We start from the raw sequence: 17,591 nt of genomic DNA on the forward strand, positions 1-17,591 counted from the left end.
TCTGTGAGCGCTGGAGGAGCTGTCCACCAGTACGGTGCTGAAGTGTGTCCGACACAGCGCTGCTGCACGGTATATCAAGGTAATCAGACATGAGATGTGAGATGCGGCACGCAGTGGGTAAATCGTGTTTGTTTGCTCATGTAAAGGCCTGCATGTGCCCTACGGTATGCATGGCGAACATTTTGTGCCGTGGTTTTCTGTAATGGGTGGATGTTTGCGCTAACATGGAATGCGGACATTAAACATGAGCCAGCTGAGCTGTGGGGGCTGGTGCAGAGCAAAAACAAAATGAATGCTGAAGCGACTGCAAAAAAGAGAGACCCAAGTCCACAATTCATGGAACACCTCCATGATGCTAACCGTGCTGTAGCCTATAGGTGTTTCCAGTGGGCAGTATCATCACATAGCATGTAATTGATGCAACTACAGAACGAATCCGTTGGAATAAGCCTATTAGGAAAGAGCCCACCCACCTAAAACACACGCGCGCACGCATGCACGCACAATCGTGCATGCACTCATGTTTTCTTGTTCACAGTAAAAAAAAAAAGAGGAAAGAAATCTAACTCTTAAGTCTGTCTGATGCTCTGAAAATATGACTTACACACAGCCCGACTGCAACATCTGGTCTGCTTTGCACTGGTGTCAAGGTCAAATAAGTGTCCATGTCATGGGTGCTCTGCAATTTTTGAGTACATTTTACATTTGGATAGATACACAATAGCAACGCTCACTACCGATGTAATGTCAGTATTTGTTATATAAATGAATTTTAACAATATCTTCATCTTAAATTACACAAATTCCCCCAAAAGTCACTATTGTGAGTTGCAAATGTTATTTATGTCAGCAACAACACCTGTAAGCAAATGAAGGGAGACACATTTTTCAACTAATAGGAAAGAGAGCGCTGTACAGTTTATAACCACTCCTTTGTTTATAATGCATGAAATGTTATTAGATAAAAGTTGAGGCTGATGGGAAATACTGTTGGAAAGTTAAAGTGGCAACAGGACTGACTTGTCATAAGTTAAGTGTTGTCTGTTTACTTTATAGACCCCACTGTTGCAAAGGAAAACCCAATTTAATTTGAATAAAAAGGATACTTTGCTGATTTTTAACCAGCTTTGTATTATAACAAAGTGGGTAGTGCCCAGATCTCCCTGCTCATCTCTCAGCCCAAATTTTAGCTACCTGTAGGGCTGTTGGGCGAAGAACAGATTGTGCTTCTACATTTTTGTCAAGTAAACTACTTGATTTTCATATTCCCGCCACCATGGACACAAAGAGTGTAGAGTGCTCCAGTAATGACTCTCTCTCATCTCAAAGTCAATGGGTTTTTGGTTAGATGCCTGAAATAAGGTCTATGGTTAGCACATGCTTAGGAGGCTTTCAAGTTTGTTCTACAACATAAAATACATCAGTGAATACCCCTCTTGCTAATTTTAGGGTTTTATGTGTCTTAAAAAAGGCAATTGCTTACAAGTGGCTAAATGAGACCACAGAACGTCATCACACTGAACATGAATTCACAGCCTTGTTGTGGTAGGGACGTGGGTCAGGTAACCGTGGTGTAGTTTGTTCATAGCCCAACGTTAGCTTTTTACTCTTGCAGATTGCATTTACAACTCAAAAATCAGAAAAGTGATGTACGTTTGTAAAGATGATCTTGCTAGACAAAATGTGTTAGTATCATAAAAGTTTGTATGACACAGATTTTTTTTTTACAATAATCCAAAATCCAATGGAAAACTCCTATAAGCTTTTTGACGAGGGAACCAGGGCGATGCAAATTTCCTTGTTGGCCCACAGAAAAACATCACTGTTGTAGACTTTCTACCTCTTGAGCAAAAGCAAATCCTTTTCCTCTGTTTTCTCTGATCATGTAGTACCAAGTTCAAATGAATTTATGTCTTTCTACTGCAAAGACAGCCTAGTTTTATGACAATATCACCTTTCCGGGAGTAAAATACGTCTTTAAGGAAATAGATAAGCCACAAAACTGAACTTTCATAAGTAGTTAAATAGTAACCTGTTTACCTGTAGACTTTGCAGTTGCAAAGGAAAGCTAAGTTTTATTTGAATTTAAGGAAGCAAAGAAACAGACACACTCTGATTAAGCAGTCAGGGCTGGTATGACTTCAGAATATTGCCTGCAGTGAAATCTTAAGCTACATCCACAGTGAGTTTGCTCAGAGAGGTCCAAGATCAGGGCTTACATAACCCCATGAAGTCAGTGTCAGAGGCAACTTAACCAAAGGGTCAGTGGCTTCACGATGGACCGGCAACCTGTTTTTCACTAATTTCTTCCAAATGCATGCTGGGATAGGCCTCAGCTCCCTGTGACCCTGAAGGGGATTAAGAAAATAAATGAATGAGAGGGCTGTTTGAATCCAGGACAATCCATCATTCCCTTTAGGCCGTGCTTGTTGGCAAACAGGGCCTCTCATCCCTTTATATACAATGATCTGTAAGACTTTGACAAGCAAAAATAACATCTTTGGATTGTAGGAAACATCTTATTATTGTTGTTTTTATTATGTAGATTAAAAAATAAATAAAAGCATCACCATTAAGACTCATAGTTCGGGGTGTAGAAAGTCTGGGGTTACTTAAGGAATAAGTTCTAGGCCAATAAAAACATCTTTATTTTCATTTTTTTTTTAAATTTTATAGTACTTCTCGTACTTGTCATATTACACATATATATGCTTTGCCATAATCTCTCAATCTGCTTCTATTTCAGTATCTTAGTGTCTCACAAATCAAAGGATGCACTGGTCAATGAACACACTGCCCTTGCCTCCATATGTTGAGCTGGGTGTCCACTCATTGAGTGGCCTTCTGTGGACTCTTCTGCTACTCTTTCTATGGCACTGTTATCGGATGGGCTCCGACCTGCCAATCCCAGGCCACACACACGCTGGAAAGCTCAAGTCAGGCTCAAGGCGGTCCATGATGTCCCGTGGTGGTAGCTGCGCTGGAACAAAGTGTAATGCACGGTCCAAGCTGTCGAGAAGTGATCAAATTACTCCCTTTATTTCCATGGAAACAGAGGAGGATGAGGAGCAGGGACAGGGCTACCTCACCCCAGTGCTGAGTCATGCCTTGTTCCCAGCCCAGGCATCTGCAGAAGCCAAGAAACTCTACGCAGCACTGCAAGAGTATGCCAAGCGCTACAGTTGGGTGGGCATGGGCCGCATTCATAAAGGCCTCCGTGAGCAGGTACAAGTCTATTCCATGCAGGCCATAAGCCAGTACTTGCTATTGGCAGTAAATCCTGTAGGCCTACATGATGTATACAATAATTTATCACTCCAAAATCCATTGCGGATTGTGGATCCAGAGGTTTGTTTTCATAGCATGTACATAATCATGTGTAAAAGAATAATCCATACACGTCAAGAGTAAACAGCAGAGGAAAGAAACATCATCAAGAATGAGTAATTGATTTCTTATTGTTCTCACTTTAGGTCAGACTGAATGATCACTCTGCTATACAGAAGCCTCATCTATTCTTCTTACCAGATGTCCCAAGTGTTCCTTTCTTCCCACGAGATGCTCATCGACATGACATTGAAGTGTTGGAAGCCAACTACTCTGTAATTTTGGCTGAATTCAAGGCTGTATACCAGAGGGGTATCGACTCCAAACTAGGCTGGACCTGTCTGGGACCAAAGGTTTGCAGTCCTTTAGTTGCTGAAATGTCTTGTTCAGATACCTTTATAGTCTTACGAACCCCTCCAACCCCAGGTTATCTTGTAACGTTACAGGTGCTTGTGCTTGCAGGTGTAGATCTTGCAACAGTGTTAAGTCACCCCATGACCTCTGTTCATTATGTGCACTATCATAATGTCTTTGCTGTTTTAATCTTTCACTTTTTCGAGATTTCCAAATGTGGAAAATGTGGGCAAATGTGGTGGGAACACATGCAGTTCTCGTGACAATGTCTGCGTCCCCTTTGAACTCTGTCACTGCTGTCCTATAAAAAGAAATTACACAGACATATACAGTTTCAAGATTCCCTAAAACCTCAATTTATTTTAGATGTAACCCATACAGACTCCATTTAATTAGATGCGGGTCAAATAATTTTCATTCATAAATTTCTATTTTTGTGCATTTTAGGTCACTGAGCCAAATTTGACCTGAACCATATGTAAGAGTAATATGAATTGATTTATCCTGTTTAATTCTGATGAACACTCACTGGCCACTTTATTAGGTACACCTGTTCAATTGCTTGTTAACGCAAATAGCTAATCAGTCAATCACGTGGCACCAACTCAATGCATTTAGGCATGTGGACATGGTCAAGACGACGAGGCATGGTTGTTGGTGTTAGACAGGCTGGTCTGAGTATTTCAGAAACTGCTGATCTAGTGGGATTTTCACACACAACCATCTCTAGGGTTTTCAGAGAAGGGTCAAATATCAAGTAAGGGGCAGTTCTCAGGGCGAAAATACCTTGTTGATGCCGGAGGTCACAGGAGAATAGCCAGATTGGTTCAAGATGACAGAAAGGCAACAGTAACTCAAATAATCACTCATTACAATCAAGGTATGCAGAAGACCATCTCTGAATGAACAGCACGTCGAACCTTGAAGCAGATGGGCTTCGTTTCAATGCCACAGCCTGCCTGAGTATTGTTGTTGACCCTGTCCATCCCTTTACGACTAAAGTGTACTCATCTTCTGATGGGTACTTCCAGCAGGATAACGCACGACAATGATGTCACTGTACTCCAATGGTCTCCATAGTCACCAGATTTCAATCCAATAAAGCACCTTTGGGATTCTCATCATGGATGTGCAGCCAACAAATCTGCAGCAACTGTGTGATGTCATCATGTCAATATGGGCCAAAATCTCTGAGGGATGTTTCCAGCACCTTGTTGAATCTATGACACCAAGAATTAAGGCAGTTCTGACGACAAAAGGGGTCCAACCTGGTGCTAGCAAGGTGTACCTAATAAAGTGGTTGGTGAGTGTATGTGTCTCACTGGGGTCATATGTTTATTGCAGGTCATTGTCTCTTTCAGGGCCAGGCAGTGTTTCCTTTGTACAGTGCAGGTGTCTCTGTGGCAGGAAACTGTCGCTCCTGTCCCCGCACCTATCGGACACTTCTCTCTCTACGTACGTTCATAAGCAGCAACTCATTGGGATCTGCTGGATTTTGGCTGTTGGGGCCCGGAGCTACACTGGGGAGCTCATACGGACCCACAAATACACGCCTACGTTGTCATCTTGGTGAGTGAAAGAAATGCACTCATCATGGTTTATCTGCATCTTAGACAAATCTGAAAAATCTTTCACTGACAACACAAAATAAAAAGGAGAGAAAGATAAATGACCTGATAAAATACTAAACCATTGCATAATGTTGTACTTTGTGGGTCGGGGTTCATTTCCTCCTTAGCCTATTTTGTACTGTTATCCGTCTGGCTGTAATCCTCTCAGTTTTAAACACAGCCAGGGCTGGAGTGCATGGCCTTCTTAGCTGAGGGAAACCATATTTCGTTTTCAAACTTTAAAAACAGACATCACTTTTGTAGGTCTGCAGACTCCACCCCTGTGTGAGCTGGTGGTGGGAGGGGAGCCTCAGTGCTGGTCAGAAGGACACTGCCTCCTGGTTGATGACTCGTTTCTCCACACTGTCTCCCACAAGGGTCAGTGAATCAAGTACAATTTCGAAGAACACGTAACATTCATTTTACTCAAATTTTTACTCTTGATTGTATTTTCATTATTTAGCACATGAACAAAAATAAAAATTGAATGCAATACACAAGCTCTATGTACAAAACAAGCAGCAAGTTTTGGGGTTTCTTTGCTCCATTTAATGAGTTTAGCCCTAAATTTCTGCAACATTTTTACTTCATCTTGCATCTGTGTCTATTTCTAAAGGGCCTCCAGATGCTGGACCCCGAGTCATTTTGAGTGTGGACCTCTGGCATCCAAATGTGGCTGCAGCAGAGAGACAAGCTTTGGACTTCATGTTCAGCCCTGACCTCTGACTTTGCACCTGCCAATATTACCAATACACAACATGCAGGGGTGCCTTACCTTAGCCCTGTTTGCTGTGGGTCATACATCTCATTCCAGTCGATGAATCACTGTGTGAATCTGCCCTAAGAATTACACAAGCCATTAGCCACGCTTTCAAGTGATGTCTGATGTATGGTCTACACCAGGAAGTGCCACAGGAGTGCATTATTATGGATGATGTCAGAAAATGCTAAATGTTAGTCAATTTGAATACAAGCAGACATCACTTGAAAGCAGAATGAAATCTAACCTAAGAAGAGCAGATCAGGTGTTAACTATTGTAAATCTAATCTTGACATCATATACTATGCTCGTGAATGCTATTTGCATGCAAAACCTATCTGTCCTGTTTACTGGACCTCGCTTTGAGCTGCTCATGTATGTGCACGAGTGCATGAGTCAGCCTGGGATGCTTCATTTTGAAATGTAGGTAGATTACCTATGGCTCAACCAAAAAACTGTGAAAACCTGATAATCGTATAAATGTAAATTACAATTTATTTTTGTTCTACAAAATTATTGCCAAACATATATTAAAGGTTTAGTGTGTAGGATTTAGTGGCATCTAGTGGTGAGGTTGCAGAACTGAAACTTCTCCTGTGTGTGTGTGTGTGTGTGTGTGGGGAGGGGGGGGGACTACAGTATGCTGGCCAACATGAAAATGTGGAAATGCAAATGGCCTTATCTTAAGCCAGTTTTTGACATGTCCATTCTGGGCCACTGCAGAGGATCTGCTTTTTTTCAGTTGACGATAAACTAATATAGTATAATATATGATATTATACACCATGTCTGCAAATAGATGCTCCTAAATCCTACTTTGCATACTGTGGTTATTATTTCTCTCCGTATTACCTCTACGGATGCTTGTATGTTTCTATGTATAAATATATTAATATATTTTTCTTTGTTTATTAATATAGTTGATGGTATGTTAGTGGTTTACATATTGTGTGACATGTATATATCAGGTTCTTGGTCAAATGTATTTTTCTTTGAATCCAAATAACAAATAAATAACCAATGAATCAGTATTGACTGTGTTATATTGAGTGCATAGTTTAATTGAATACATGTGAATGCACACTTTTGTTGATACAGTATGCATGGATCAGAGCTAATTGTTTTGTTTGGTCTTTGAAACTATACCATATACTTGTGCAGGAGAACAGATCTTAATCTAATAATTAGTATACAATATATTACATTTATTAAAGAAAAAATATCCACTGAGTACCTTTTGTGTTTCTAAATAATATTGCAGATGTATTTATTCTCTAAGAAACTCCAAAATGGCCAGTATTACTGTTTGGGGAAATACAATGAGTCTAGTGAATATGTCTTTTAATTCAAACACATTAGAATAGTATTTTTTAAAACACTCTTGGTTCATTAAGCTCCTATATCTTTTTTTGGTTACTTTTTTCAGTCAGCAGATGAGAATTAGAGGTGATTTTGTCTTATCTGCCATCTGTTCATCTGAGGGTCCCATGATGAGGATTACAGAGGCTGAACTAATCCAGCCCAGAGAGACAGATTATTCTGAGATTGTTTATATGTAGTGGTATGTATGTTGTTTTTATGGTGTGTGACTCACCCAACAATGGGCATTTATTCTATGAGCTGTGAGAGATTTGATAGAAAGCTAAACATCATTGTCAAATTCACAAGCAAATAATATAACGACTCAAATATTGAGTCTTGCTGTCAAAGGTCAGTATGAAGGGATGACGGTCTTATAATCAAACTCTCATCGTAATTTTGCTAAGCCATCCACCACATCATTACAAGGTGAGGCTCACTGCGATGTTTTCATGCCAGCATTGGCATATGCAAATCTGTAACACCATGTTTTAAATTTCTTTAAATCTGCATTAATATCATGCACCACGTAGGTCCATAAAGCAACCAGAAGTGTCTGCCATTTCTTTACCAGCAATTGTGATTCTATAACACACATCAGTGTTCTTCACTGACAATCTTGACATAAGGTCACAGCCTTAAAAGATTATGACCAGGACATTTATTTAACAGACAAAAATAACTGTTGTCACACTCAACAATGTTCATGCTGGCCTTTTGTTATGCAACAGCATTAGCAACTTTAGAGGGATTATTTTCAGTGAAAGAAGCAAAATGAACAAAGTGGTCAGAAAATAAATCTGTTATTATTATTATTATTATTGTTATTATTATCATTATCTTTGGCAACCTGCCATTTAGAAATACTTTCAGTCTCACTTGTTGAAATGTGCATGAATCTGCTTGCTTGTATTGTACGGCATTGAATATTGTATGGTACATTCCATGAAAGAGCAGATCAGTACTCCACAATCGTACTAACATTACTCACATTAAGTCTCCAGACACACATTGATTATGAAGTTTTATTTGGAACGTTCTTTACAGACACACATGCTCTTAGTCAGTATGATCGTGCCATTGAAGCCCACACAGCAGACTTGACCAAACTGTTGATCAAATTTTGGCTTGACCGAGGTGCTAGATATGATCATTAGGGATAATCACAACAAACTGAAAAGCTTTCCAATCTGGAAAGGTGTCCAGTATTTTACTCTGAAACGAAGCGTTGGATAGATAAAGAGACTGACAGATGACTGAAATGACTCAGCATGCAATTTTCAAAAATATATTTTCTATTTGTCAAAGCCTTATTACTGAGAATATATTTATCATAAACACACATTCTTTGACATGAGATCAGGGAACTCCACGGTGTCTGTAAAAGACAGGCATTTGAGAATATACAGTATGTTGGTACTAGTCAGCATTAGTTATCACATTTGTAATCTAATATTCTGATAAATTACCTAACATTTACATACTGTAGTTCAATAACAAAAATGTAAAAATGTTTGTAACTGAAAGCTAGTGGTACACTTGAAAACCTAATTGCCATAACAAATGTTGGCAATGTTCATTTCTGAAAACCAGGGATACGTTACATTTGCATGTTATTGTGTGGCAGATTTGTTAACACTTTATGTTTCAACATTGCTGTGGTTAACATGTGGTTTAGATTTTGGAAAAGATCACATTTTGGTTTAAATGACCTGGTTTTGGGGGCACAATCCCCACTGGAAACGCAGCGTTGTCGCTGTAAAAAACAACCGCTTTTCGTGCCACTGTCCCAGCTGGAAACACAGTGACAGGTTGCTACAAAACACCCATGTTTTGTGCCTAAAAAGCCACTGGAAATACAGCTAAGACTCACTAAAATACAACTGGTTTTGTTATATATTGGTCTCGAGCAAACGTCTGCAACAGCTTGGCAGGTGGGTGACACGCCATCCACCATCATCTCCACCTCCCTATGTATGACAAAGCAGCTCATATACTACGTCACTTTAGAAATGTTAATATGATATGCATGCAACATGCAAATGTAACATATCTGTCTTGCAGAACCGCACAAAGCCAACATTGCCTTCTGGCGACTGGGCTGCTGATCACTATGTCTCACAATGGAACACTTTCTCATCAGACCTGTGTGTCAGCCCTGCTGCAACAGGGGAAATTTGCAAAGAAAAAAAAGGAAAAATCACAAACATCTGAGAAATGCCTTGCATTTTTATTTAATTTTCACAAAATGTCCAATTTGTCTTTAAGATAAAGGTATACTTGTATGCAAAAAGTCAAACTCAGAGGTACACTTTAACAAAACACATTTGTGAATACCATTCAGTGGTGGAAGTACTACTCAGATCTTTTACTTAGCAATTTTACTTACTAGCAATAAATATTTTAGTATTGGCTGAAGAGCACTCCATACGGCCAATTTTAGATAATTATATATATTATGGATAACTGGATTACAATTAGTAATGCACTGATGTGTAAGCAGCACTAATGTTGCCGCTAGTAAATGTGGGGATCATTTCCAACTGACCAAACTGCTGGGCCTAACTTAACGTATTAACACTCTGGCATTTGTATGTTAATTTATTTTCTGTGTGAATAATCTGAATCTGCGGGGTAGCAAGTAACTAGTATTGTCTAACAAATGTAGTGGAGTAAAAGTTCTACGTGGGCTTTCAGAATGTTGCGGAGTCAAGGAATCAAGTAGCATAAAAATGCAAATACTTAAGTAAAGTATAAGTACCTCAAAATTATACTTATGTACAGTACTTGAGTAAGTGTACTTTTCTACATTCCATCACTGATACCATTATAAAAGAAACTTCAGGCAGATGGTGGGCTGCCTTTATGCCCTGGTGAGGCAGAAGCATGGGAGGTGAAGAAGTGGCAGTAGAGGACAGTTGGTCCTGCTGAGTTCACGTTCTCCAGGTGTCGCCGGAGGGACAGATGGTTTTATGCCCGGGTCGAGGCTGCAGCCACATTAAAGGCAGAGTCAATCATTACTTTTAGGAGGTCAGTGCTGAACATTCTCAGCTGACTGATAATGTCCTCTGGATCAGATTAAATTCACTGCAGACACTCCCTACAGCAGGCAAGGAGCTGCATTAAAGAGCTGTTGTCATTGTCCACAACTAATAAAGCCTTAGGAGTCATTGGGAAGAAGCATGCACATAGCTCATCCCCTTCCATGCCACCCACACACCATTATCTACTGCAAGGTATCATAAAATGCTATGGGCTCATCCTCCATATTATACCCCTTTTAATGTGAATGAGAGTGGGTGAGGTTTGCCCAAATGTAACCTATAGAGAAAAGGTGGGGGTGACAGAAGCAGACTGTTCATGAGAGTTTTGTCCTTGCAGAGTCTTGTTATTTTACTGACTCCTGTGGGCTAATGCTGCATTCATGTAACACTGCAATTATTGTATTTATGAGTTTACAACTTGTAGACAGTGTAGATGTCAACAACGGAGTTGTAACTGTAGCTGAGACACAGCAATGCCAACTGATTTCACGAAAGCCGCCTTTGAGTAACAAAAACTGTAAAATATATTATTTCACCATTTGATTTTAGTTTAGTTCCCAAGACCAGCCCACGGCACAGCTCACCCACAGCATCTCCCCAACACAGAAACTTGCTCACTGTACTTTTGCCTCTGCCGACTTGTTTAGCTGGACATGGCAGACACCTCTAATTTCACATATGTATTGGTTCTTCCATTTTTAAACAGCTGATAATGATGTTCGCACCTGCTGCTCTGTTTGACAGCTCTGCAGGATTCAGGGCGAACTAGGTGACAATGAACTTTTCAAAATGCTGAGCTAACATATCCCTAAACTATAGGGTGTGGCTATCTCGGGCTGTGTGTCCACATGGCGTTTTTTTTTCTTTCTGAGTTGTTCCCACTGAGGAGAGAGTGTGTGTTGCCTCCAGAAAAGCTGTATTTTTTAGAGCTCTGAACTTTTTGAGAAGCGCCATAGCCACCTCTTTCAGGCAACCAATCATATAGGGTAGGACTTTTTCCGAGCCATATGACATCATAATAGAGACAGAAAAGCTCATTTGTTGGAGCAGATCCTAGACACTGAATGTGGACACTGAAGACGCTGGAAGCCCTTTTTTCATGAAATGCTGTGATGAAGTCTCCCCCCGTGCCACTGCTTTTCTGCCAAAGAAAAACGCTATGTGGACACTGGCCCTAAAGTTTTATCGTCTAAAAAATAGAATACAATTACTCATAAGAATTAGGCTATCATCAACATAAAATTTAATAAAAAATGCATCCTCTCCTTTCACAGTCATCCATTCATTCTGTTGTCTTCATTTCTGCGACATCATTTTCACAAACTCTGTAAAGAGAATACACAAAATATTGGTTAGCCAAATTCTATGGTAGATTTATCGCAAACTTTTTGCTTTGGCACTGAGTGTAAATGATAACTAAAGTAACTAGCTGACACATAAAAAGACACAGAATGAGATTACTGTATGTATGACCAACATTTAAATGAAATTTGACTGAACAAATTATTTTAACAGTACATTTTTTTCATGGCAGACATTGTTACATTGTGACTTGTCATGGCAGCAAAAGCTGATAAATGAAACTGATAACATGAATCTTGGCTCAGACACCTGTGAGTGTACCAGTGACCAAAATAATACCAGAGCTCTAATACTTTTTTCAGATGTTTTCTGATGTAGTTATTTAAAAGGGCTTTATGCAAAATTCAGAGCCTCTGAATTGTTTGGACATGTTTGTCAACATGAAGGTGGCTGAATTGGTGCCTAGCACAGGCCCCTGAGAAGTGTGCCAGACTTTGAAGCCAATTTTTGTGGTGGCCAAACAGTGTATTTACACCGTCACATGATGCCCTGTGGCCCAAAAGACTTTTTGGTATTGACTTACATGGCCAAGGAGACACCTGTAAATCAGCGGATAAATGTTTTTGACCGTCACCACCTCTGCAAAACGATATATTTCACTATTGGGATTTGATCCATTTGGTCCAAAAACATTTGGAAAGTCAAGAAAAGCCACACATTTGAATCATTTTATTCTCAAGTTAGAGAACTGGAAGTAGCTTCCTCGGCCAATGGAAGACTCTAGTGCGCCTGCTCTATGGGTCACATGGTGCGGAAGCAGTGCTGATCATCCAGATTTTTTTTAAATGAGGCAGTTAAACTTTTTTGGCTTCCTGCGCCACTGAGCAACCTTAATAGGAATGAAAGGGGCCCCGCCTCTAGTGCTACCACAACAAATCACAGAGAAGCTAAGACTGCAATACACAGAGGGAGCATGACTCTCTGCTCAAGATGCCATCACTCCACCATATATTTACAGAACAAATAGTGGTTTGCTGCTATGTTATTGCCATAACAGGACCATTAACAACACTTTTAAAATTGAGGCTATCTATTTGAATCAAAGATTGTTGATTCAATTTGAGTTACTTCATCTGCTGTGTTTCACAGAACAACTCAACCAGCTCAACATCTAGACAGCGGAGGTTAATATAAGGCTACAGAAAAAGACTTAATATTTGTGTGTGCATGTGTGTACATGTATCTCACCCTCAAAGTCAACTGTCCCATCTCCATTGTTGTCAGCTTCTCTGACCACTGCTTCGATTTCATTTCTGCTGGTTTGTTCTCCTAGTAACTTTATCATGGCGTGTCTCAGCTCATCAGATGTAATAGAGCCATCTCCATCAATATCAAACTGTATTAAAGTGGAAGTGGAAAGCAAAACATTGCAAAACTCTAGGGCATTTCTGACTCATATTGCAATCATGACATGCCAGATATCTGTTTTTACAGTATGTTCATTTAATATCCACCATGGGGTGCCAAAGACCAAAAAGAGAAAGTAGGTATGTTGGGCTCACCTCTCGAAATGCATCTTTAAGTTCCTTCAGCCCAATCATCCCTGCAGTTTCAGCCAAAAGCTTGGGGGTCATTAGTTCCACGAAATCGTCAAAGTCCACCCGTCCCCCCACTGTGATGAGACAAATGATGTAACTAATGTTAGCAGGCAGTACACAGAGAACACAGCTTAAGCTATGTTTGAGTCCTCTAACACCATTGTGAAAAAAGTACTTGTCTAGCTTTTAGCCTGCTGTTGGAGAGATTTATCTTTGGCAATTAGTGATGCTCTATTTCATACATTACATTTCACTCTGCTGTGCTTGTCATTGTGGAAAACAATTTCGAGACAAGCACTTATGCCACTTCCTCTGGTCGTTTATCTTCCTGGTTTAAAATTATTGACTTAACTCAAAATCTCAGTGGAGGTAAACACTTTATAAATGTGAAGAGGATGGTTTGCATTCAACTGTCAGATGGATTGTAAAAATATATGGTAGTATATCTAAGATAATATCTGTGCTCTTCCATACAATTTATGTGAGCCACTGACAGATAAACCAGCAGAAGATATATTTAATTGTTCCCACCAACACTTTGCTGGCTTCTTTAGAAATAGAAAAATGCAAGTGTGCTCTGTGTCTCAAGAGACCATTGTGAAGGAGAGCGTGAAAGACACATTTCCTGAAAAGATCTTTAGTATGTTTTGCACTAGTTTTTTAAACACGTTCAGCAAATTTTTTAAAAAAAGCATACATTTGAAAACCAACAAGAGAGATAAAACTGTGGGAACAAGTTATTATCTCATGGGATTAAGTTATTATATTGTGGGAACAAGTTATCTTATAGAAACAAGTTATTTCATAGGAACATCTTTCTTCTTATACTGTGAGAACAAGTTCTTATCTTGTGTGCACAAGTAAATTATCTTGTGGGATTAAGTTATCATATTGTGGGAACAAATCATCTCATGGGAACAAGTTCTTATCTTGTGGGAGCAAGATATTATCAGTGTGGGATTATTATATTGTGGGAAAAAGTTATTATGTCATGGGAACAAGTTATTATATTGTGGGAACAAATTATTTTATGGGATTAAGTTATTATATTGTGGGAACAAGTTATCTTGTAGAAACAAGTTATCTCATAGGAACATCTTTCTTCTTATATTGTGGGACCAAATTCTTATCATGTGTGCACAAGTTACTGTAATTATCTTGTGGGAACAAATTTTTATCTCATGGGAACAAGTTATTATCTTGTGGAAGCAAGGTATTATCAGTGTAGGATTAAGTTATTATATCGTGGGAACAAGTAATTATCTTGTGGTAACATGTTCTTATCCAGTGGGAGCAAGTTCCTGTCCTGTGAGATTAAGTTATTATATTGTGGGAACAAGTTATCATCTCATGGGAACAAGTTATTATATTGTGGGAACATGTTCTAGTCCTGTGAGATTAAGTTATGATATTGTGGGAACAAGTTATTATATTGCGGGAACATGGTCTTATCTAGTGGGAACAAGTTCTTGTCCTGTGAGATTAAGTTATTATATAATGGGAACAAGTTATTATCTCATGGGAACAAGTTATTATATTGTGGGAACATGTTCTTATCTAGTGGGAACAAGTTTGTGTCCTGTGAGATTAAGTTATTATATTGTGGAAACAAGGTAATTATCTTGTGGGAACAAGTTATTATATTGTGGGAACATTTTCTTGTCCTGTGAGATTAAGTTATGATATTGTGGGAACAAGTAATTATCTTGTGGGAACAAGTTATTATATTGCAGGATCATGGTCTTATCTAGTGGGAACAAGTGCTTTTCCCGTGAGATTAAGTTATTATATAATGGGAACAAGTTATTATCTCATGGGAACAAGTTATTATATTGTGGGAACATGTTCTTACCTTGTGGGAACAAGGTATTATTAGTGTGGGATTAAGTTATTATATTGTGTACACAAAATGAGAGGCTCACTTGTTTCCACAAGGTAACTAACCAGACCAATAATATCACCTTTTGGGACTTTAGGGTCTCCGTAAAATATCCAAAATAAATTAACAGATTATATTTTCATCAGCCGATTGGCAGTAATAAAACATTAATGGAGTTTGACATATTTTTGCTTTTACCTCATAAATTAGAGAACATTACTCACAGTTCATGTTGATGTTCTGACTCAGTTCTATGAGCTCCATTTCAGTGGGCATGTAACCCATGGTCCTCATCAGGTTCCCCAGGTCCTTACAGGTTATGAAACCATCTTTGTCTTTATCAAACTCGACAAAAGCTTCACGCAACTCTAGAGAGCATACAGACAAATAAATTGAGATGGCATACCTTGACAGAAACTTAAAGATAAAAAAATCAATATGTAACAGTATATTTGAACACATAAAACAGCAGTTACCGTCAATCTCATCATTTGTAAGAGCTCTTGTCTGCGAAAGAATAAAGGCATGGATAAAAATAGGAAATTCTGTTAGTATGTTTTATACACCCTTTTATACACTTTTCCACAAAATGTATCACTACTGATGTATCCACAGTAACCCTTATTTTATATCTATGAAACACTTAGGTTGAAATTGTTGATGTGTCCACATACATTTGAAATACCCATTTATTTATCCAAAATATGAGCGTTCTAGACTATTTTTAGGACAAAACATTAATTTAAGAAAGGTGTGAGTAACTGTCACTCATTATATGTGGGGACTATGTTTTTACCATTAGATCACACATTTAAAGTACACATTCATGTATGTCGTACCTTTGTTTAATATGTCACATAAAAGTGCTCTTAATGACATCATGATATGCACCAGCGCCATCCACATTATGTTCTCTGATGAACATTCATCATTTTAATTGTATAATATGCCGTTTATTATTTTGCATAAGGCTTCAATATAGTTGTCCATATGAAGTTAACAGTATTTCATTGAAGTATATAACACTTCTATACTTTTATTCTGTTCTGAAATAAATTAATTTGAACTTGTATTTCAAATGCATTTGGACTGGGGAACATTATTTCTTAGTATTGAAAAATAAATCAAAGAGCAATTCTGATTATCTGACTAGGTTTTTGCTTTTGCATCTGGTTTTAGCCACACATATGACCACATTACATCATATCAACCTGCTGTTTTTGATCCACACACATATGTTTTTTTTCTGTGTATACTGTGAATACGGGTTGGTAGCAACGTCCAGAAACATTTCTGTTTGTGTGCTTCTAACTTTTCTTAAAAAAAAAAAAAAAAAATCTAACAGGATTGATTGATTGTTTGATTGATCCCAGATCATATGTAGAGTATATTAATTTTGGGATCACAACATCAGCACAGGTTGCCTATAAAGTTCAATGACTGGTAAAAAGAAAAAAACATGAATGTATGTGAGGAGTGCAGAATGCAACCTGTGTAGCTATGATTCAATTTTTTACATAAAATATTACGGTTTTGTATAAATGTATGTTGTGACAATTAGGGACAAAGCACAGAAACTGCGTGCCAATGCATCCGCTTAATGCACCAGCTAAAAAGTTTGCCCACCTATGTTTCCTCCACACTTAAATTCCTTTAAGCAGCTTTTACCATTGACCTAAAATAACACCATATATGAATAACCATCATAGCAAACCATAGTTATTTGATAAATAATCAACATATGATAGTAAGACTTACAACCTTGGTTAACCAATGAAAAAGACAATCATATACACTTAATTTCTTTGAGATTCAGAAAACTCTTTAGTAAAAGATAGGTATATAGTAATAGCATGAAACTACCACTCAGTCATAAACAGTACAATAAAACCAAGAAACCATTTTGACTTACAGGTCTCCTTGTTCCTCCCCTGAGAAAGATGCAAGCTTGTTTAATACTCATGATGACAGCCTTGTATTTGTGAATTCCTGTTAAAAATATATATGTTGCTGGCCTGTATCATTCAGTGTCTCTTTTCTGTGTGAGCATGTGTCTGCGTGTTAACTGTGATCAGCAGTGAGCTGCGTATGCGGGAGAAGAGGGATGATGTCTCATATGGATTATCTCTGCAGCTTTGGTCTAGAAAAGAAAGATAGGCTTAATGCTGTGCATATACACAATTTCATACACTAAGTCAGACACTACGGTTGTTTTTAAAAGCTTTTTTTTTTTAAAGAAAGAATTAAATGCAATCTAAATGTCATAAACAAGATTTTTTTTGTATTTGACACTGTTTGCTAATGATAAAAAAAAAATCTATGTCACCCCATCTTTGGATTTAAATCCTTATTTGTTTG

General features: G+C 38.4%; 2 protein-coding genes across 2 annotated transcripts; one reads left to right on the forward strand and one right to left on the reverse strand.

Moving 5' to 3' along the window:
- Window positions 1-10: 10 nt before the first annotated feature.
- Window positions 11-6,689, forward strand: asphd1 (aspartate beta-hydroxylase domain containing 1). The gene is made up of 6 exons (XM_050069440.1): window positions 11-79; window positions 2,747-3,225; window positions 3,474-3,680; window positions 5,043-5,250; window positions 5,556-5,669; window positions 5,908-6,689. The coding sequence occupies exons 2-6, from the start codon at window positions 2,773-2,775 to the stop codon at window positions 6,015-6,017; spliced, it is 1,092 nt and encodes a 363-aa protein (XP_049925397.1). The 5' UTR covers window positions 11-79; window positions 2,747-2,772; the 3' UTR covers window positions 6,018-6,689.
- Window positions 6,690-8,438: 1,749 nt separating this feature from the next.
- cabp5b (calcium binding protein 5b) lies at window positions 8,439-17,335 on the reverse strand. The gene is made up of 6 exons (XM_050070132.1): window positions 17,146-17,335; window positions 15,710-15,740; window positions 15,458-15,601; window positions 13,319-13,428; window positions 13,005-13,152; window positions 8,439-11,779 (listed from the first exon to the last, which is right to left on the reverse strand). The coding sequence occupies exons 1-6, from the start codon at window positions 17,194-17,196 to the stop codon at window positions 11,751-11,753; spliced, it is 513 nt and encodes a 170-aa protein (XP_049926089.1). The 5' UTR covers window positions 17,197-17,335; the 3' UTR covers window positions 8,439-11,750.
- Window positions 17,336-17,591: the final 256 nt, after the last annotated feature.

Source organism: Epinephelus moara, chromosome 18 (genome assembly GCF_006386435.1).
Source record: "Epinephelus moara isolate mb chromosome 18, YSFRI_EMoa_1.0, whole genome shotgun sequence".
In the NCBI taxonomy this organism is placed as follows: domain Eukaryota; kingdom Metazoa; phylum Chordata; class Actinopteri; order Perciformes; family Serranidae; genus Epinephelus; species Epinephelus moara.

Excerpts from the sequence above, each read along its gene's own strand:
- asphd1 (XM_050069440.1), top strand. The coding sequence starts at position 2,773 with ATGCACTGGTCAATGAACACACTGCCCTTGCCTCCATATGTTGAGCTG. Across the intron at positions 3,681-5,042 it reads GGACCTGTCTGGGACCAAAG|GGCCAGGCAGTGTTTCCTTT; the intron begins GTTTGCAGTCCT and ends TGTCTCTTTCAG. Across the intron at positions 5,251-5,555 it reads ACGCCTACGTTGTCATCTTG|GTCTGCAGACTCCACCCCTG; the intron begins GTGAGTGAAAGA and ends TCACTTTTGTAG.
- cabp5b (XM_050070132.1), bottom strand. The coding sequence starts at position 17,196 with ATGAGTATTAAACAAGCTTGCATCTTTCTCAGGGGAGGAACAAGGAGA. Across the intron at positions 15,741-17,145 it reads GGGGAGGAACAAGGAGACCT|ACAAGAGCTCTTACAAATGA; the intron begins GTAAGTCAAAAT and ends ATTCTTTCGCAG. Across the intron at positions 13,153-13,318 it reads TTAAAGATGCATTTCGAGAG|TTTGATATTGATGGAGATGG; the intron begins GTGAGCCCAACA and ends ACTTTAATACAG.